Here is a 21910-nt window from a genome sequence, read left to right as displayed (position 1 = left end):
ATGTGTATATCAGAAAATATTTATGCTTTCAAATGTGTTCATACAAATTCAGTAAACCTGATCCTGCTTAGCCTATTGTTACCAAAGTAGCAAGCCAGTGATTGTAATAATCAGGCTTCCCAATGAAACATTTTCAGTCAGAACACGACTCCCCTCCAGTGTCCTGACTCACTGTGATGAGATAACTGTCTTTTGTTTGCACCCACCAGCTCTCTCTTAACATCATTGACGTAAGTATGATCCTTGTGCTGGACTATGTGGGGGTGAAAGTTTTTTCTGTTGAAATACTGAAATTATCAGCAGTGCATCTTCTGCTTTCGTATATACAGCTAGTTTTAAGTGTTCCTGAGAAGTACTCGAAACAGAGTGATGAATGAATAATTATTCTTTATTTTCCTCCCATCTCTAGAACAAAGAAAGAATTATGCACGAGACAGTGCCAGCAGCATATCTGAAACTTCGCAATATCACGTAGAGGTAAGATGAGGAATGATATACCAATTATAGCTTTCAGTTACATACAATTATTTTTTGCCTACATGACTTTTGAAGATACATATGCTTAAAGGCATATACATCTTCCAAAATATCCTGCCAGCCTGAGGTCACTTCAGAATAGATTATACTGAAATGTCTCAAATTCTATAGCTTTGCCATAATGAGCTGAAATTTTGGTGTAGAAGAGTGTAATCAATGTTGTGTGTAATTTGGCAAAGGGACAGGACTTGTCAATGGGCTATCAATTCAACATGTTATGCTGCCCTGTATCTGAACCTGGCTTGTTGCAAGGATGAGGCAGAGCAAAAAAACCTGGTCCTCTTGGTGAAGCACACTGGACAATATTTTAAATGAATACTTAGATCAATTATAATCTGCAGAGGTGACAGAACGTTCAGAAAGAGCTGAGCATTAACTCCTACAAACCCCAGTTAGTCTACTATGTAGTAGTTAAAGAAATATATTCTGCCTGCACAGATTCCTCCCCAGTGTGAAGTACAAAGTATGTTAGTTCCTGTCATAAGCTGCTTTGCAGAATTACTCTGTGCTGCTGTCATATTTTATCCAGGAGTAGATATATTTAAAATATTTGTCAAAGTAACCTGGATGCCTGTAGGTAAGGTGTTAAGCACTTTTTGATGCAATGCCTCATTCTGTAATCTTACTTTGGCACAAACTTTGTCCCGTTGCCATCAGACCACTACCATGGGTTAAGCCAAGTCTTGGAAATACCACAGATTCTCAGCTCCTTTTTACTGGGTTTTTAATTAGCTGTAAATTGTGAGATCATAGGCAGAAGAGTCTTAACTTCAAGTACTTCTATTTTCAGATTGCAAATGAATGCTTTTTTTTGTATATTTGGAGTCTAAACATTCCTGTGTTAGCAGTCAGTAGAGAGTTTGTTTCACTTCTTTTAAATACTTCGATTATATGCAGCTTGTATCTACTCTCTTGTCTTCTGTCATAACTTAAATGTTGTTATCCTGCAATAGAAGAAAAAACACTTAAGAACACTTAATCTTTTTTTCTTTTCTTTTTTTTTTTTTTTTAAGTTATTTAGAAGGTAGGTGTGCAGAAATATATTAAAATTGGTTCAGCTTGAATGAGTCTAACCAGGTCTTCATTAAGAATGTGAAGCTGGATTTATGCCTGGCTAAAATGAAATAATTTTATGTGTTGCCTGGCGTGACATGTTGAAGGAGAAATTGTCAAAACCATAATGACAGGGAAGCTAGTCAAGGTGATGTATGTGAGGTAGTATTTAATTTCTAGACCATTAATTGAATCTGAAGAATATTCCAAGTTGATGGTGAGCAAAAGTACGTAGTGTACTACCTTTCTACTGTGATCGCCTTAAAAGAAGCAACTAGCCTGACCATAAGGTATCCCAGTTAGACACAAGCCCATTGTTGTTGCCATCAGCATGCTGACAGTTCTGGAAGAGATGAGGACACTCCAGGTCAGGGTGGTGGTGGAGGTATGTTGGCAGGGTGTTTCTGGGAAGCCTCTGCTGACGCTTCCTGGATTTAGCTTGCCAAGAGAGACAGGTTTTCACTCCTCAAGAAAGCTAATTAAATACTCAGGATTTAATTCTAGCTGTGATACCTCAAAGATGTCAGAATATGCCTTCAAGTCTAATGACTTATATTAGTGAGGAAATGACAGAGGATGACATGAGTTACAAAAATCTGTTGACTTAAAATGACATTATTGACTAAACAACCTCTCTTACGGCTTATTGGTGGGATCTGTCATATACAAAGGCACTTTTATTCATGAATAATTTGTATTGCTCTTTCCTGGCAATTTGAATACTGATACTGCCTAGCAGTAGGGAAAATTACTTTGTTTTTTAAATGTACATTGCATTTACTAGCACTTGACCACCTTTGTTCTGGACCGCAAAGAGGCAATGATTACAGTAGATGATGGAATAAGGAAGCTGAAATTGCTGGATGCCAAAGGCAAAGTGTGGACTCAAGATATGATCCTTCAAGTGGATGACAAAGCTGTCAGTTTGGTGGACTTGGAATCAAAGGTAAGATTTGAGAGTGGCAGTCTCATTTTCAGAGAGAGAGAGGAAAAAGGAAACATGAAGAAAAATGAGGTATGTGAGATTCAGTGTTTTAATTAGCTTATTATCACTTTACCTTTTTAACTCCTGCAGCTTTTTTGAGATCAGAACACTGTATAGTAAGGTGGTGGTTTGTGTTTGTTTTGTTTTGTTTTCCTTCTTCTGGCAGAATGAACTGGAGAATTTTCCTTTAAGCACAATTCAGCATTGCCAAGCCGTGATGAATGCATGCAATTACAATTCAGTTCTTGCGTTAATATGTAAAGAACCAACCCAAACCAAGCCTGATTTGCATCTTTTCCAATGTGATGAGATTAAGGTAAGGTAGTAATGGATATCTGCTATGACTTATTTGAATAGGGGAAATGTTATGAATTGCTCAATATAGTGGATAAAATCAAATGAGCTGATTCATAGAAAAGAATTCTGTTATTTTATTCTTACAAATATGCTTTTTGTTTAATGGATTTAGTATATCAACAGTACTTACAGTATGTTAGTAAATGAAGCGTAGTATGTCTTGCAAGAGAGTAGTCCTGTAGGTAAGCTGAATCTTTAGTGCATGTGCAGATATTACTGTGTTACTATAAATATTGATTCTTGGGCTCTGCAGCTGTTCATTTAGGTTTGCAAATGAATAAAGTTCTGCAATATGTATATGCTTTACGTTCACACTTCTGAAGAAAGTAGTGTAGAATAGTTTTAGTTATCTTAAATTTATCTTGCAATCTGCAAAGAACTCATCTGAGTATTAACTAGTCTCCCCTTTTTCTGCTCTTCTTGTCACTAAGCAATAAAACCTTCCCTACATTCCCAGCTCTCTGCATCTCTTCTCTGCTGGGGAGATAATGAAAAGGAAAATAGTACTTACAGGAGGGTCAAAACAAGGAAAAAGTTTAATCTCTGACTAAAACATGTCCTTCAAGCATAAATAATATTTTAATGTATTCTGTAATACTTCTCTATTTTCAGGTTTAGAATTTTAATTTGTGTACGTTAGTACCTATAATTGGTACTTGTTTACGTTCCAATTGATAATTTGATGAGAATTTTTAAGTTCCTTTATAGTAGTTCATATCATTGCCTTAACAGATTGCTAATCACACTGTACAACTGTTTTGAAATTGGTATAGCGAGAGTTTTTAAACAAAACATTGTTAAATAATAAATATCAAGAATATGATTAATTGAATTCTTCTGGGTTTAAGTTTTTTCTATTAATTATTTAACCTTAATTTATTCTATATCCACATTCTGGAGTGCAATTCATTATAGCCTGAGAAGTCCCTTAGTCTCCTTAGATCCTAAATTAAACAAAGTCTTCTGATTTAAGCAGAAGTTACATACCTCTCCACCATGAGTGGGCCAAGAAAGACATGGACCTTGTAGAGTGAGCCAGACACTGACAGATTTAGGCTTTGACAGCCTGTGTAGGGAATTAATTTGTCAGCTGAAGACATGTAACAGAGCATTCTAAATCCTAGGAGAAGCCATGACCTATTTAACGCAAGATCTATTAAAATAATGCCTTAGACATGCATCAAAATTTCACTTGTGAGCCATGGGTGGAGGCAGACTGCAGCTATGAAGAGGTGGGAACGTACAGATTAGGAAATGTTCTGAAAAATTCATTTTCTCTTACATCAAAGAGAAATTGGAGGCTATTGTTATTTCTTAAAGAAAACTGTATCACTAATGTTACTTTCCTGGTCCTTTATGCTGCTACTATCCATCGCAGTTTGTTTGGTTTATAGTATGTTTTTCCCCTCTCATGCTTGAGAAAAACAGAAATTATATACATGGGGGGGAAAAATAGCTTATGCAATAATGGTTGACTTGAGATCATTACAGCTGTTCAGACAAATTTGATATCTAGATGACATACTCCACTTTTGATAATGCTTGAGACTGGAACGGTGACAAAAATGCCCACTCCCAAACAATAGTATTGTGTGTTTCTTCATTCTGTTTCTATGTAAAATAATTTATCTCAGGACTTTTAAATAGATGGAATTTGATAAGGGAATCTGGAATCTAAAGATGCTTTAAAAAAAAAAGTATGAGTAGATGTGTATATCATATGTCTGGATAGTCTAGCTGATAACTGATGGTTTCTGTGTCTGTCTCTTTAGGCTAGCTTTATTCATGAAGATATTGAAAGTGCAATCAGTGACAGCAAAAGTGGGAAACAGAAGAAGAGACTTGAAACACTAAGGTAAAAACTTCTTGCCAGTGTATAGCAGTGTTGCAGTATTCAGAAGCTTTCCAAGTATGCCTTCTGTCTTTTGCCTTTTTTTGCTTTCTTAATTGTTAGTGTCACTCTTACCTTTTCTGATTTGACCTTAGTGACAGGAACAGCAGATAAAAATACCATTTGCAAGGGAATACCATTGCATGTCTCACTTCTGCACATGGGCCAAGTAGTTCAGAATTTAAATTAAGAACATAAATACCCTGGATCTCCAAGTAAATAAGATTCTGATCAAAAGTTTGGTGATCTAAACATGTTAAATAAAATAGCAGCTGATGATTGAATAATCTTCCTTTCTACCTGCTTAATGATGCCAAAAACTCCTTGTTTCCCTGGTAGCGAAAACTTCTCTGCTAGTTGGAAAATGTGGGGGAAAAGAGTCTGTTGGGTTCAGAGATGATTAATACAGAAATAAGATATAGCCAACAGAGGTTTAGAAACAGAAGCACAAATGTAATAGATACTGAATGGTAATGGTGGTAGCCTGTTAAAAAGTTAATAGCTATCTGTGTCCTGATAATATTGATAATACTTTGTTTTGTGGTCCAGACAGAGAAATGTCTGCTGAAAAAAAAAAAAAATCATTAAGTAAAAATGTTGCTACTGTATGTATGAGTTTACGTGTTAAATTCTGATGTGCGACACATGAAGTTTTCCTAGAGTAATGGACACTCCTATAAAAATAAAACAAAAACTGAACTGTGTCTGCAGGTAAAAATGAAGTAGACTTTACTGTCTGTGGGACTGTAACAAACAGGTATAAGCACAAAGAGGCAATCCAGAAAGACTCAAATACATTAGACGTGCTGGGAAACTAATGAGATTTAACTGGGAGACGAATGTAGGTCAGTACATCTGGTGGGTAAAATAATCTGAGATGGTAGTCTCCGAGGGCTATGAAGCTACAATGTCATGCGTGCATGACAGCTTAGTGCCAGTAACTGGCTGTCATATCATCTACGTACTGGCACTGGGTCACCAGGAGAGACTCTCCTTCCCGGCATTGCATTATTGAGTTGCTGCAAGGTTATTGACAAGTAAAAGCTTGACATGTGTGGGGAAGGGTGTCCAGGAGACTGGAATATGGAAACTTTTTTTTTTTGGTATCCAAAGACAAATTAAGACTTGGCATTCTGTGTTGCTGTTGCCATGAATGAGATGGGATTATAAAGAGATGAATTTAAGGTGAACACCTTGCTTTTAAATAGGGGTGTGGAGAAAGGATGGGATGTCTGTATGACAGGAGTTGTTGGGATTTTTTTGTCTGTTGGTATCAATCTTACAGAATGCCTTCAAAGATCTCTTTCCTTATGGTATTTAATACTATGCTAAGAACTAGAAAAATGGAAAATTGCAGGTGGGAACATTGATACATTTATATAAACACAGGATGAGCACACCACTGTTATAAAAAGGAAAATCAGCCAGTAAATGTAATTTTTTTTTCTTGGTAGCATTTTAAGAGACAGATGGTAGACAAACTGCCTAATTTAGGGACTCAATACTCAACTTGAGATGTGGGAGAGATAGCTTCTAATGAAAACTTTCACACAAAGTGGAAGTCCAGCCAGTAAACTGCATATGGTAGTAAAAATGCCACCTACTAAACCCAAGCCATTGAATTTATGTGAGTAAACAGTCAGGTCTCTAGATGTCATGTTCTCTGGTGCTGCTTGGGGTTTTTCCTTGTGGCCAGGTGGTGATTTGCTAACCCCATCATGTTTCTTACTGTGTTTTAACATATTTACACATCATACTCTCAAGTACTCTTCACTTGGCAAGTCCATAGTAGATTCAGTATTCAACAGTAGGAGAGGTCCTTGTGAAGCCTCCTTGTCTTCTTTGATTAAGCTTTAGAAAACAGAGCGGTTTTCCTTCAAGTGTCACTAGTGGGCTTTCTTCTCTCCCCTTAGAATGATATCCAAAGCTGACAGCGCCATCCCGCCACCGCCGCGGGCACCTGCCCCTGTGCCGCCGGGAACCATCACCCAGGTGGATGTGAGAAGCCGTGTGGCAGCCTGGTCTGCCTGGGCCGCTGAGCACGGGGAGCGTGAGTATTTTTGGGACCCCGCTGCTGCACAGCACAGTGGAAGCACTTGTACTCGGTAGAAGGTTTTTATGATGCTCGGTAATTATGAAAATAATTTGGAAAGACCAATTTCATAGTGATTACAGTAATTGAATCCAGATATGGAAATGGATATATGAGATCATTCTTCTGCACTTGCTGAGAGCAGACAGGATTATTCTCCCAGCCTAGTCTGCAATGCCCCAAGCCACTGTTGCCTGATCTGGGGAATAAGACCTGACTGTCATAATCTGACTTGTCATTTACTTGCACTTATCCATTTTCTGAATTTCTGTTCAGAACTGCTTTTCCTTGTGTTTAACTGGGTGGGGTGCGGGCTACTGAGTTTAACCTCATTGTGAACGTAGTAACATTCACAGTAATGACTACTGTCATAACTCTAGTAATTTAATGACACTGTCTTCAGTAATAGGGAGGACATAGGACAGGTATTTCAGACAATTAAAAAATGTAATAATGGATAAAAGGTGAGTAGAGGTCAGCTTTATTTATTTTATATTTATCTTTATAATGACCTGCATGGCTAAACTAGTGGGGTTTGTTTTGTGTTTTGTTGTTGTGTTAAAAAAACAACGAAACAAACAGACAAATCCAAAACCAAAACAAAAAAACACACACAAAAAAACTACCTACCAACCAAACAATAAAAAACCAAAACCAAAAAAACCACACAACCCCAAATGTAACAATAAAACAAACTTAACTGTAATATTTCTAATAGGTTTGGATTTATGTTTTTAGTAGGTTGTTTTTTTCTTTAGATCTCTAATGGAAACATTTTTATTTTGATCAGATTTCTTTGAAAAATGTTATTTAGAAACAATAAACTTCCTGTAAAACAGACTGTATTAAGGCTAAAGTGGGGCTGTGTTTGTTTTGTTTGTTTTTTGATAATGCATGCTAACATTTTAGAATTAAAAGTCATTAACCATGGTGTCTTTATTATTTTTAGTTTATTAAACTATATCTATATCTCTCAACAAAGTATACAACTATGCAAAGAAAACAACTAAAAATTTTCAGAGAAATCAGTAATGTTAAGAATGTTTTAATCTGCTAATCTACAGTATTACATTTATCTTCAGGAAAGGTTAGTTTGTTCTTCTGCTTGACTTCTCACTTCAGAAAGTTTCATTAGTTTGCAAAGTGTCTTGCCAGACCACTTGTGGATCTGAGTTCCTGCAGCTCCTTTTATTCCACTTGTGTGAATCTTTTCTAAAACGTAACGCGATGCAGTACTTAATGTGACTTAAAAATGCAAAACTTACAGTTTCTCAAAATGCTAACCCTTGTTGTTTTCAAATAAAAGTCACTGACTGTCCATTGTTATTTGGAAATACCAGTTCTATCACATCATTACTTCCCATTTCTACATTGTTAGACTTGACATCCCTTTTTGCTGATTACCTTTTACATCAAAGTTTTCTTCAAAGTCATGGCTACATTTTTTTCTTTCTTACTTCTGCTGGAGTAGCTTTCAGAATATTTTACAAAATGGGATGATTTCTTGTTACATTTTATTTAAAATCTGCCACTTTCTGCTGTAATTTTTTTATTTAGACCCTCGTACCACTCTTCTGTGGTTAACTTCATTTATGCAGCCATGTTTACTGAGAACATACACCTAAGCATCTTTTGTTAGATTTGACAGGATCAGGCGTTAGGGTGCAAGATTTTCATGTTGTGTGGAGACCTTGCAAAGTGAATGGTACAAACAGTTTTTCCCATCTTTTTCTTATGGTAGTATGGTTTGAATCATAAGCTGTATGGGAAGTTTTGGTCACTAATTCCATGTATATGGATGTCTTACTCGCTTCTTCCCTTTTTTGCAGTTGAAAAACATAGACAATACCATGATCATGAAGAAACAGCAGAGATGATAGCTGCCAGGATTGATAGAGATGTTGTAAGTGAGAAACTACAAGTGATATTTCTTAATGTCTGTGCAAGTTTGCAGCTTTACTTTGTGGGAAGACGTTCCAAATGGAAAATTCAGTTCTGGAGGGGAGCTTTCCAGGCAGCCTATGTTTGTGTTGTAGACCTAAAAATGAATAGGTGGTAGTTCTTCTTCCAGTACTTTTCTTTTTTAAAATTAAAGAAAAAAAAAAAAAAGAAAAAGGATTGCATGTTGATGTGAAGTTTTCTGCTATGAAGAGCTAGAAATATAAATAGTAATTTTGTGTGGTAGACCAAATTCAGCAAAAAAAACGGATTAAAAAGTCCATCTGTTTTGTGGGACCTAGTTACATGTGGCATCTGGAAAATAAACATATTGTAATTTCTGAACACAGGTGGTCCATGTATATGTATAACCTAAACTTTACTTCCTGACAAGCAACAACCTTGGGCAGGTCATATGATGGTTACAATATCAAATATTGCCCCATTTCTCAGTTGTAACTTTCTACTTTTCTGCTTTGCTGTTGCCCTCAGCAACATCAGAGGGTCTTGAGAAAAGCATGTTGGGGCCTGCTGAGTTGGTGTATATGTGTTTTCCCCAGGGGCTCATTCGTTCTCCTCCACTTGCTCTTTTGAAAACAATTCTTCAAAGAGCACTTCTCTAAAAAACTACGCTGTGACATTCAGCAACTAGCTTAATACTTCATACTGAAGGAGATTATGAAGTTATACTGTTTAGGAAAATGCATTCAAATAGTTAGAATTTTTTCACGTGCTCTGAGAGAAAATATAACGTGTGAACAAATTGTATAATTGCAATCTGAATTGAGTAATCTTCTTGCATATATTTTAAAAACTTCCAGTGGCCTTAAATTCTTAAAAATCTTAAGATTGAAAATACTGTAAAGGTGTGTAAAGCTAAGAATATAATGAATGTAAATATGAAATGTTCTAGCATGAGGAAGCTGTTGTCTGAAAGTGTGGTCTTTTTGATTTCTGGAGTATATCTGCCGTAGATTCTGTAGCAAAACTGTTACTTTTCTTTTTTTTCCCATAGCAAATTCTGAACCATATTTTGGATGACATTGAGTATTTTGTTACCAAACTTCAAAAAGCTGCTGAAGCTTTTGCTGAACTTTCGAAGAGAAAGAAAACTAAGAAAAGTAAAAAGAAAGGACCTGGAGGTAGGAATTCTTACTGCACACAATTCTGTTTCTCTAAGGGTCATTGAAGTAGCTAGCGAATGTGTCTTTTTGTGTTGTATTTTTCATGAATGTAGTAATTTCCTTTCACTTTGAGCAGTATATTCTTAGAAGGAAACTTATGAAAATAATTTCCTTGAAGTTGGTAGGGAGTGACTAATTAGAGATGTGACCACAGAATATACTCACTGTCATGGTTCTATATTTATGAAATTCTGTCAGTTGGAGAATTTATTATGGTTTTTTTTGTGTGTTTATACCATATCGATGGATATATAAAAATCTCATTTTGTTCACCAGAGGGAGTTCTTACTCTCCGTGCAAAACCACCACCTCCAGATGAATTTGTTGACTGCTTCCAAAAATTTAAGCATGGCTTCAATCTTCTGGTAAGTAGCTGCTAGTGTATATGGTTGTGTGAGGTGTGTGATAACAGTTTTTTCCTGGGACAGTTGATGTTAAGTATAACATGATCTTTGTTTTCCCTACCACTACAAATTAATTTGGGCATGAGTTTTGCTGCATTGGTTTTCCTATGTCTTATTTCACTAGTATGAAGTGAAGAACTAAAATTATGTTGAAAGATGAAGAGGAAAAAGAAGATTTAGTAACATGATGCATTTACTTCATAGTTATTTTTAAATCGGGTTTTCTTGGAGATTCCTGCTATTCCAAAGGGTGTGGATGCTTGATTTTTTTGTGCCCCTGAGGGAGCTGCAGAAGGTCATCTTGTCTTTGGGAATGCATTAATCAAGTTTTCTGCCTTCTGCCTAACCTTCCTGGTTCCTTGTTTATGTAAAGAAACCTCGTGAGTCTTAAATGGCATACTGCTGCTAGCAGTGCAGATGTGGTCATGCCATCCAGGGAACTGTGAGCCTGAATCTGTGTTGTCTTCGTCCCCACTGCTCTTTCAGAAGGAACAAACCCACAAATATCCACTTGCTGGTGTATGTGGAAATGTAATCCTGTTTGGTCCTTGGGTGACACACAGGAAAATAGCTCAGCTGATACTTGAATAGTCTTGGACTTTCACCTTTTTTTTCTCCATCCAAGGCTGGACTGAGGCAAAAGCAGAGCTGGCCACCTCTGGGCTAGGTTGGCCTTTGAGCTTTGGAATGCTGCTAGTCAAGTTCTCTACACAGTGACTAGATTGGCCTATTTCTTTTTCAGGATTGTTTGTGTGTTTCTTCTTTTCCTGGTTCTTTAAATCCTTTTACGTGGGAAATTTGAGTTCAAATCATAAAACAATTTCTGCAAACCTCTGTGGGGATGACAGTTCTGCTGCATGCTTGCCAGCATCACCAGCTGCAGCTTTAATTTAGTATTATTCAGCTATGCCCATCAGACTCTGTACTTGTTGCTGTCATTACAAAGGATCTATCTGGCCTCAGAATCTTCAATCTGACAAATTGCTGTCACTTTATAGGTTCTCAGCAAGCAGAAATGCTAATTCAAGAGCCTTCTCCCAGCATCTCTTCTTCTGCAAGTGCTGTCAAAGGAAGGCAGCAAGTGAGACACCTTCAAAGCATTTACTTTCAGATACTGACTGTCCCTTCCAATTTCTGGGAAGCTATGCCAATGGGGAAAATTTGTTTTGCATTCACTGAGTCAATTCAGCCTTTTTCTTTTTCTTGGGGAATTCTGATTGCAGGGCTGTAGAAGATATTTAGAAATGTTAAGAATATCTATTTTTAAAAAAACCTTATATGGAATGCTATGATTCTGACCTTAAAGGATTTCTGTTTTGGAGGGGACAGATATCTTAGAACATACTGATCCTTCTCAGTAATACTGCTTGTAATGTTCTTTTTTTTTCTTTTCATTCTTACTTCTCACCGTGTTCTGCATTTAAATTAGTTTTTCACCAAAGAACAACATGTACATCTTTGAATCTTTATCTTCTGCACAGGAGAAGAAGCAGTTCTGGTTTTCGTGCTCAGCAGCATCATGGACTTGGTTTCTTTTGTCTTTCTTGAAGAGCTCTGCTGCAGCAGTGCTTTACTTCAGCATCATTGCACTAGCAGCAAAAGCCTGAAAGTTCACTTCCTGGTTCTTTATGTCAGTCACGGAGAACTGTATAAATTTAAGAATCTAATTTAAAAATAAAGGCAGTATCTAGAAGCATAAAATCTTTGCCAGTAACATGGAAACTGTTTTAAACCACTATTCTTGAAGCTTCTAGAAAATGCCTGCTATCTGTCAAAAAAACTTTTGAAAGACTGAAAGTAAATTGTTGTTGCGACAGAAGAAAAATGTACAGGAAGTTATTAGAAGTAAAAACACATCCTTCTCCTTTCTTCATTCAGAGGAACACCCTGGAAGGCTAGATGTAAAAGTAGAATGAGGCTAGCCAAAAGCACTGTGAGGAACAGATGGCAAGATGCAATAAAAACCACTATAACTTTTAAAAACACATTCTGGCATGCTTCTTACTTCTGGAGCCTTCAGGGCTGATGAGTGATCAGTAAATAAAAGTAAGGCTCCAAGAAGCTGTATCAGAGAAAATATATGATTTTTTAATGCATATATTTACTTGGAAATGTTTGGTAGTGGACAATATGTTAATTGAAACATTTTTTATGGGGAACACAAGAGAATTATCTGTTTCAAATTGAAGAACTGCCCCTGAGGTTACTTGCACATGAGATGCAATTTGTAGGCGGGTATATTAAATTGAGGAATAAGCAAACATGCATCTTGCACAACGAAATAATGTGTACAAATCCATTGATTCCTTTTTTTTTTTTTTTCCTTTGGATTTCCAGAACACATCCAGCAAAGTTGCATACCCTGAAGTTCTTAAAGAAACTGAGCTACTATGAGGTTGAATGTAACTTCTTAGATTCTTGTTTGGTCAAATAGAAGACAAATTGTAGGGCTAGAATGATAGTTCTCAAAGTGCAGTAAATTCAGCAATCATGTCCCACACATGCTTCTGCAGAGGCCTTTGCTGTCCAACATATTTACAGGTGTTCTGGGAAATGGGGATTGTAGAGTCTACAAATGTCAAATTATAAAAGGAGATAAAGTGACAGATGAAATTCAATATTGATAGATATGATATACTTGACAGGTGGGGAAGAAAATCTCATGAATCAAACAAATCTTGACGTAAGACAGATTCTTGTGAGAACGTCATCCAAAGGAGGTGCTTCTTTACAAAGCATGTAATTCAGTTGTGGAACTTCTTGTGTTGCACAAAAGTGCTAAAGATGTACATGGACTCAAAAGCAGTTGGATGAATGAGCACTTAGTGGATGTTGTAGACCAAACATTGAGATTAGGTGGACCTGTGGCCTGACCAGGGATGGCCATTCTTATATGAAATATTATTGTTGTAAAAGTTAATTTTTTTTTTTTTTTTAATGTATCATTTTCCCATTCTTTCAGGCTAAATTAAAGTTCCATATCCAGAATCCTAGTGCAGCTGAACTGGTTCATTTTCTCTTTACCCCATTAAAAATGGTAAGTTTTAATGAGTTTTTTTTAGTTTTTTCCTTCAGAACTCTTGTATTTATATGTTCTGTAACCTTTTCAACGATAACAAGATTGAAATGGTGTGTCCCTGGACAATAATTAAGGAGATGTGTGTGTCTCCGGATGAGGTTTTCTTCAGAAAATAATTTATGTTCTTTTCTGTGTGTATTCCCATCTAATAAATATATTTATTTAAATAATCTTTAGCTTTTTGTGTTACAGTTTGCCATTATTATTTTTTTAATTAAAAATTTTAAAATGAGATAATTTACATAACGCAGGAGGAGAGTTGAAAGCATAGCTGCTTAGTGGAAGTATGTGTTGTTTTGATCTGTAGAGCAAAAATAACATTGCTAAAAAGTGGGTCTGAATATAAAATTATTGGTGCCCAGAACAGCGGTTCTTCCACAATAAATGCTTTAGTTAAACTGTAAGACATTAAGACACATTGCTTGCTTCTCAGATTTTTTGGTTTGGTTTGGTTTGGTTTGGTGTTTTGGTTTTTATTTTTGGGGGGGAGGGTGGGATCTGTTTTTGTGAGTAGTAAATATTTCATAGTAGCACTGTAGGTAACTTATATTCACAATAACGGAAAGTTACTGACAATTTGTGCATTCTTTGTATTATTTTAATACTTGGATTTAGGTGGTACAGACAACAGGAGGTCCAGAGCTTGCTGGCACAGTACTCAGCCCTCTGTTAACAAAAGATACTATAGACTTCCTGCGATATACCGTCACAAGTGAAGAAGGGCAGTTATGGATGTCATTGGGTGACACATGGACCAAAGCCAGGTAAAAAAAAAAAGCCTTTGCATATTTTAGAGATGATCTCCTAACCCACGTTTATCGACATGACCTTACTCTGGTTATCCACCCGCCAATAAACTCAATGTTAATCTTGTAGGCTTTGGACTCTTCACAACCATTCTTTGACATTTTTGGAAAGGAGCTTTTTAACCTCAATGGGATTTGGGAGTGTCTTGATTTTTAGGGATCTCAAGGAGGGAGGAATTTCAGACAGAATTTTGTATTTTGTCCAGGGTATCAAGAACTTGATATAACCTCTTGCAGATATTTTTTCTGAACAGTCCCTTGTATATTTCCAGTTGTTTTTCACCATTATTTTTCCAACCCAGCTGTGTGGACTGCATTAAATATCAATTTGAAGAAACTGCAATAAAAAGCGACAAAATGTTGAAGAACAGGATACAGATTTCTAGTTTCAATTTCCAATAATTATCAAAAGCTAAAAATTTTCAATGTGCTTACTACTTTGACAGCATCATAATGCTATAAAGAAAATGCTTATAGTTTTTAAACAATGTTTATTGGTTTAACTATGTTATATGTGCATACCTTACACCAGGACTGTATAAATATAACAATTATATAAATGTTATATAAATTATTTATAATTATAGAAATGCTATATTATTATTGTTTATTATAAATTAATTATATAAATATAACATGTATACAGTCCTAAAATTATATTTGGCTCTTTGAAGGCAACCACAAGGCTGATGTGGACCCAGGTGAAAATGAGTTTGACACTCCTGCCCTACATGTTGTACTTAATGGATTCACTGTTATGGTTAGGCTTAGCTAAAATTTAACTATTTTATGTATTTGTTGTTTTGGGGGTAAGTATATGATTTGAAATTACTCAGGTAAATAGGACATGCAAACGAAAAAGCTTAAATTAGCAAAGTGCATAGGTAAGTACATTTGATGATGATGAAATATGCAATCACTTGGGCTGGAAATGCATAATGTATTTTATGCTTATTTATCCTTGCTCTTAGATTTCAAATTGAACATAAACATCTACCAAGTGGGTTTCTTTAATTGATTGATTGATTAAAAAGTAGTTGAGTGTTTTGCTGGTAAAGAAGGCTGCATGGAAATCCCTAGAGGATGGAGTGACAAACATTCTCAGAGTAGGGAGACTGACTTAGAGGTCTTTCCCTTCCTCAGTCTCACTCTGCTGCAGGACCAGAAATGTCCAAATTCATTGTTTGGGCCCATTGTTCAGCGTGCTACAGCAAAATGAGCCAGAAACAGGAATTGCCGCTCCTTATGATTGCCAGGGAGCTTACCTCCCCCAGCAAAACACCATTTGCTTGTCTTCACCTGCTTCAAGATCTGCTGGCTTCACAGCAGCTTGTGGTGGGACTGGCAGTGGAAATTGTCTCATAGCCTTGGAGCATCATGCGGGGAAAATGGATCGCTGGGTAAAATAATGGGCTTCTTTGTCTTGGGAACTACCATCATCATTCATTTAGTCCCTTCTGAAAAAAGTTTAATGGAAAGAGAAGTAGCTCATGTCGGGCAGTAAAGAATGAAGCACTTAGAATGTAGTTGGTTGACCCATGTAGATTAGAAATGATGGTCTGATTGATCTCAATATCCAGAGGTACACTGTGCTGTAGTGCAGCAGGAGAGGTGAATGATACACTCAAGGTTTACTGACCTAGCTCAGGCCTGCTAATGGGCTAGTAATTTGTCACTGCTCCTGTACATTGTGTGACTGGCAGCATTTGTCCCTTAATTTTGAGCAGTGTGAAGAATTAGACTGTTGAAAGACTGTAATGTACCTTCCCGTTTTTGCTTCCACTGTGAAGAAACAGTAATTTATATTGCAGGACAGTGTGTTAGGTATAGTGTAAAGGCAGACCATGAAAGCATTCATTTAGATATTTTGTATTGCAACAGGAAATGCTAATGAAGCTCTCAAAAATAATACAGTATTTTAAAAATATCAATTTGGATTATAAAACAGCAAATGTGATGATAATTCTTGAGTTTTGGTGCATGTAGAGGTTTGCTGTGTGGTGGTGTTTTTGGGGGGGATTTTTTTGGTCGATAAAAGCCATTGTTTAAGTTCTTGTTTTAGATGTAGGTAGGCCCCCTAAGCTTCCATGCTTCCTACGTACTCTCAGACTTTCTTATAAAGAAGGCTGTTTCTTTGAAGTCTTATGTCTGGTGCATTCACACAAACAGAGCATTGCAATATTTTTCACCATATAAGAGTGAAAACAAATCCTAGATTTGTTTGTGATTAATTCTTCTATTATTCATCCTTTGCTACAAGACAGAAATGTGTTGTGTTTTACCACTGACAAGTCCTTATGGCGGGAGCTGTTTCTTTCTGCACAGCACAGCACTGAGCATAGTTGTGGTCAATAAATGTTTTCTGCGGATTTTTCTGTTTTCTAGCACAATTCTACCTATACTGTCATTGCAACCTCTCCTCTATACTAATAAAAGTTCTAAAGAATTTTTAGGAAACCTGTTAAACCTGTACTTATATGGCCTTAGATAGTGTTGAGGGTTTAGATTGCGCGGTGACAGTAAAACCCTGGCAGATGTATTGTTAACCTCCTCCCCCACCTCCTTTCCCCTTTTGCCCCTCCCTCTCCCCCCTTCCCACTAAGGACAGGCGATCGGGAGGAAAGGGAGAACAGAGAGAAGAGAGTTGGAAAAAATTAAAAATGTTTTACTAATGCTGCTAATAAGAATAGAGAAAATAATGCAAAATATACAAAACCAATCCTGAAAGTCTCAGCAACTGCAGATCCGGCACCCAAAGTCCTGGACTGGACTCTGCAGCCAACCGGAGCTGGATTCAGTCTCTCTCTAGGCCTCAGATTGCAGGGATGACTATCAAGATCCTCTCCTAGTGTCGACCATAAGCAGAAGGGAAAGAAGAAGGGAGAAGGGATGAGATCCTCATGATCTCCCACTTTTATATGAAGTATTCACGTGAATGGAATGCTATACACAGTTGGTCAGTTTCTTGGTCACCGGTTTCTCGTTGCCCCTCACACGAGATGTCCATCCATGCTTATCAATAACTTCGCATTCCATTGCTATGTTTACCAAAACATGTATCTGGTTCTCCAGGAAAATGCAGCTAATATGAAGGCTTTTGCTGACAGGCAAATTCACTAAAAGAGAAACTTGTTTTTTAACAAAACCATGACAGATACAGTTCTCTAATTTGCTTTTCATACAGAGCGGACTGGCCCAAAGACCATTTTATTCCACCTTATGTCCCCCGTTTCCGAAATGGTTGGGAGCCTCCTTTGCTGAACTTCATGGGAACTCCAAAGGAGCAAGAACTCAATCATTTGGCTGAGTCCGTGGCAAATGTTGCAGAGCAACAGCGGAAGCAAGAAATGAAAAGACTGTCAACTGAGGTAGGTTGTCTTTGACAGTGTTTTGTAAATTAGCTGAAGGCAACACCAACTGCTTCTTTCATAAAGTATTCTCTGATATTGCTGGAGTAACGATGGTCTGATGTCTGCCACGTTGGTACAAGCTCAGGATACTTATATTAAAGTTATGTGAAACCAAATACCTGTTTAGACACCAAAAACGTGAGTAGGATAAATATAAGGCTTTTGCCCACTGCTCTGCTTGAACCTGGTGCACTTTCCCACCTCAGCTGGGATGACAGTCCAAGTCCCTATGGTTCAGTTTGATTATTGGCCTGTGCTTTCAGAACCAATTGATTTTGATTATATATACTTGATGCAGAACTTGAACCAAAGTGCTCTCAAACACACACCCATGAGCAGAAAAAAAACCCATACCACTTTTTAAGGAGTTTTGGATTTAAGGTACTTCTTCCCAAATGTGGAATTTTATTTCCTTTCAAGAATTTCTTGATACTTTCAGTGTGCTGCTAGAAAGTATTTGGTGGTGCTATCAGAGTAATGCCATATCAGGTAATTTAGGCTGATTTCTGAAAAACAGCTGTCACTTAGAAGTCTTGTTGCACAGGAATCTTCTCCCATCCTGTTCTCCCAAGAAATGTGATTAATTTAGCAAAAGATAACTTATTCTGTTCTGTGAATGGAAACATGGACCACCTTCTAAAGCCTAGACGGAGACCAGACTGCATTTTCTGGCTTCGTTGAGAATTAGAGGGGCTGGCTCTTAAGGTTATGCTCCCTAGTTTTTCAGTAGAGTTGGTCAGCAAACATACTTTTTTTCATGTGAAAATTTTAAGGATAAAAGTGGAGTTCGTTGCTTCTTTATTCACAAAACCCAAACAAAACAAAACAAAAAAACCCACACAAACAAGCCAAACAAAAACAAACACCCACCCCCTCCCCCCAAAAAGAAAAAAACAAACAAAAAAACCCCAACCAACCACTGTTGCATTTTTAGAATATACAAAAGTTTTCATTGTGGAAGTTTTTTGTTGGGAGGACATAAGCTTTAAAGGAAAATTTAATTTTATTTTTCTATGCTAACTTTAGTTTAAATCAAGGGTTAGCTAGTCCGACTTCATCTGTTAACAGCTGTGATATGGAAGTGCACCTAGAATTTTCTAGGTTCAGTCCATAGCCTTTCTTATCTTCCTTGAGCAATCTACACCAGTACTATATTCAGAGTGCATCTTAAGGCAATGATACTGGATTTTATCTTAATTTTGTAGTGGTGATCTTGACAAATCTGTTAGTGACAAAAATGCACATATGGAAGAAGATTCACGGGAAGGATTTCAGTAGGATCACCGGATTGCCATTTGTGCTTTTGAAAAATAATTGTCATAGTTGCCTTTTCTGGTTTTGAACAGGGTTCAGCTTTCTAATATCGAGTTACTGCCGTGAGCATTTGCTGTGGAGGAACTACCTGCCCTTTCCCCTTCTGCAGTGTGTGGCCCTGGAGAGGAGCCTGTCGCTTCACTCCTGTGCTGAGAGATCCTGACCATCTGCAGAGGGATGAGGCCTGGAGATGGCTAAAGATAAGAAGGAAAAGCAGTTTTTATCTCATGAAACTTTCATTATGAAAACAACCAACACTCAGAATATTTGTGTGGTTAGGGTATTTGCCTCAGATGTCAGAGACACATGTTCAGTCTTAGGCAGGTACAACTGAGTTCATAATGTACAGTTTATTGGCTGCTGCAGGATGGCTTTCCCTTGCAGAGCAATTCTGTTATTGGAGACAACAAAGCTTCCCTAGCAATCATTTATCAAAACTGGCCATGGAAAGCTTGCCACAGTAAAACTTTGTTTTCATGAAAATCTCTTGGTCAAAAAAATAAAAATAAAAAAGGTCTACTCATCTACAGAGACAAACTAGCTAAGAAGTCTGCCAAGCAAAGGAGGATAACATGGTACATATCTGATTACTTAGAACACTGTTTGGCTTTATGCCTAACAAGATATACAAGAATAAATGCACCAAAACCTGATTTATTGCCTGTGAGTTCTTTTGAGCAAAAAAGCATTTACTATAGCTAATGGGCACAGTAATGTGGAATGTCGCTGTTGTCATTGCTGTCACCCCTTCCCTAGTCATCAAATATTGTCTTGGTGTTTCACTGCTGGTCTACGTATCCGTGCAGGAGCTTTTGTTTACATTGTGCTCCACTTAAAAAAAGAAAAAAAGCATTGATTTTTCTCTTTTGATGATTGTAGGAATTTTATTTATTATTTAGATAATAGTGATGGTAATGTTGGTTGAATTGGCAATTGTTTGTGCCATCTTAACATCTTCATCTTAATCTTCAAAAGACCAAAAAAAAAAAAAAAAAAATCCCAGTTACCTTTAGGCATTCTTGTGCATGGCACCTGGGATGGTAGACCTTGGTCTCCTGGCTGTCACTGATTCCTGTGTGGTCTTGGGCAAGTCATTTAACCTTGGTGCCTTCTCAGCACATCCCTAGGGGTAGAAGCACTGAGCTGCTTAATAGCTGTGAAATCCTGTAGGTGCTCAGCTGGAAAAAGCTGCGTGAGTGCAAAATGCTGTTTGTGTGCAGTGAAAGGACTGCCCTGGAGTGGGTGATAGCAGAATAGTTATTCTTTCATAAGTCTGCTGTAGCAGCTTGTTTAATGAAGGGTGCTAGAAAACTGAGAATTTAAGTGCTCATCTCTTGCTGCTAATTGGCTTCGTGTCTTCATGAAGCTGCGTGTCGAGAGCTGTGCCGCCCTGGGGTTGGAGAGGGGTGCATACAGCTACCCTCGCTGCTGGGCAGGGACTGAGCATCTGGCAAAGTGTATTGCAGGGTCCCACTCATGAGAAGAAGCTTTACCTATATAAATATATATATATATATATGTTTGGTTTTGTTTTTTTTTCTTTCCAGTCCTGAATCTTAAGATCTAGACACATACTCAGCTCCCACCAGGTGGGTTTCAAGGTGGAGCTGGTTCCGTGAAACATTGGAGAACTGGTGATAGAGTCTGTGCGGCTAAGGCAATGCAAATAATTAGTGCGTGAAGTAAAATAAGTTCCTGCTTCCTGGGTGTCCTTTGATGTAAGGTATAAGCTAGGTGACACCTGAGATTTTTTTTTTTCCAAATACGTCTTAATAATATAGTCTTAAAGAGTATTGTGTGTATGGGGAGTTTTGTGTGGTTTTAATTTATTTTCATAAACCCTCAGCCCTGTAGGCAAGTGCCTCTGGGTGCCTGGTCAGATACTTGGAGGTAGAAATTAGGTGAGTAGCTTTTCTGTAGCCAGACAGACAGGGGAAAAAAAAAATTACAAACAAAAAAACACACACCCCCCCAACAAACTAGTCTTAGAGATTTGACAATTTTTGATGAATCTCAGCTGTTCTAACTTATGCAAATATATGGTGGTATAAGGAAAATATCTATAATGAGCAATTTCAATACCATAATCTCCAGAAATGAGCTGCTTAGATTGTTTTTGTTTTGGAGAATGGTGGTTAAAAGAATTCTTACTTAGAAGCAAAGTAGTGTTGCTGGATTTAAGGTGTTGGTTTTTTGGTTTTTTGTTTTTTTTTTTTTTTTAGGCCTGCTGTCCAGAAATAATTTCCTAAAGCCTTGAATATTCTTATATATGTGCTTGTGATAAATTGTGATTATTTTCCTTAATTAAAATCCTTATTTATATCAACTGTCACATTCCTTACATTTCTTCTTTGACTATAGTCATTTTCAGTGAGAGGGTGACATAAAGGAGCCACTTGATATTATGAACCTGCAATAGATTGATAATTTTAGTCAAGAGGTTTTGTTTCTCACACAGACTTACTGTAGAGATTTCTGGCTTTAAGTGTACATCTAAAACAAAAGCTCAAAGCAGTGTCTGAGTGCGGTTTATTTTAAAGCCATTCAGTCATTGTTTATAAGTTGTGTTGCTGTAGTGATATTTGAGAGATGACATGGACCTTGCCCCAGAGAACTGTTTTTCTAAAGAATATCCACTGCAATATTAATGCAGTGGGATGACTTAGGATAGAAAATCTTTCATTCTTATCCTTTTGATCTCCCTGTCTATGTATCTGAAATGCAGAAGTTATTAACTTTTCATAGCAGAACCGTGAGCACCTGAGGATGCGTGAATGCTGACAAGGACGCTGGGGTGCTGGATTAAGTGAACAAGGCGGTGCTGCTGATGACACTAATCCACTTTGTGGCTTTGTTTCTT

The 21910-nt window shown here is 37.2% G+C and overlaps 1 protein-coding gene across 16 annotated transcripts in view; it reads left to right on the top strand.

Annotated features, from left to right (window-relative positions):
* The window catches only part of EPS8 (EGFR pathway substrate 8, signaling adaptor), a 143927-nt gene that overhangs the window by 98237 nt on the left and 23780 nt on the right, over positions 1 to 21910 (top strand). For 15 of the 16 annotated variants that reach the window (XM_071815501.1, XM_071815471.1, XM_065853228.2 and 12 more), the window contains 11 exons: positions 410 to 477; positions 2375 to 2536; positions 2742 to 2891; positions 4705 to 4787; positions 6737 to 6873; positions 8745 to 8818; positions 9869 to 9995; positions 10314 to 10402; positions 13404 to 13478; positions 14136 to 14284; positions 17511 to 17694. In XM_071815501.1, coding sequence (XP_071671602.1) covers positions 410 to 477; positions 2375 to 2536; positions 2742 to 2891; positions 4705 to 4787; positions 6737 to 6873; positions 8745 to 8818; positions 9869 to 9995; positions 10314 to 10402; positions 13404 to 13478; positions 14136 to 14284; positions 17511 to 17694 — 1298 coding nt within the window. Of the gene's footprint in view, positions 1 to 409; positions 478 to 2374; positions 2537 to 2741; positions 2892 to 4704; positions 4788 to 6736; positions 6874 to 8744; positions 8819 to 9868; positions 9996 to 10313; positions 10403 to 13403; positions 13479 to 14135; positions 14285 to 17510; positions 17695 to 19082 lie in introns of all 16 variants that reach the window. The other variant, XM_071815499.1, reaches the window with a different exon arrangement.

This window comes from Patagioenas fasciata, chromosome 1, assembly GCF_037038585.1.
Source record: "Patagioenas fasciata isolate bPatFas1 chromosome 1, bPatFas1.hap1, whole genome shotgun sequence".
In the NCBI taxonomy this organism is placed as follows: Eukaryota; Metazoa; Chordata; class Aves; order Columbiformes; family Columbidae; genus Patagioenas; species Patagioenas fasciata.
This window is presented reverse-complemented; position numbering and strand designations above follow the sequence as displayed.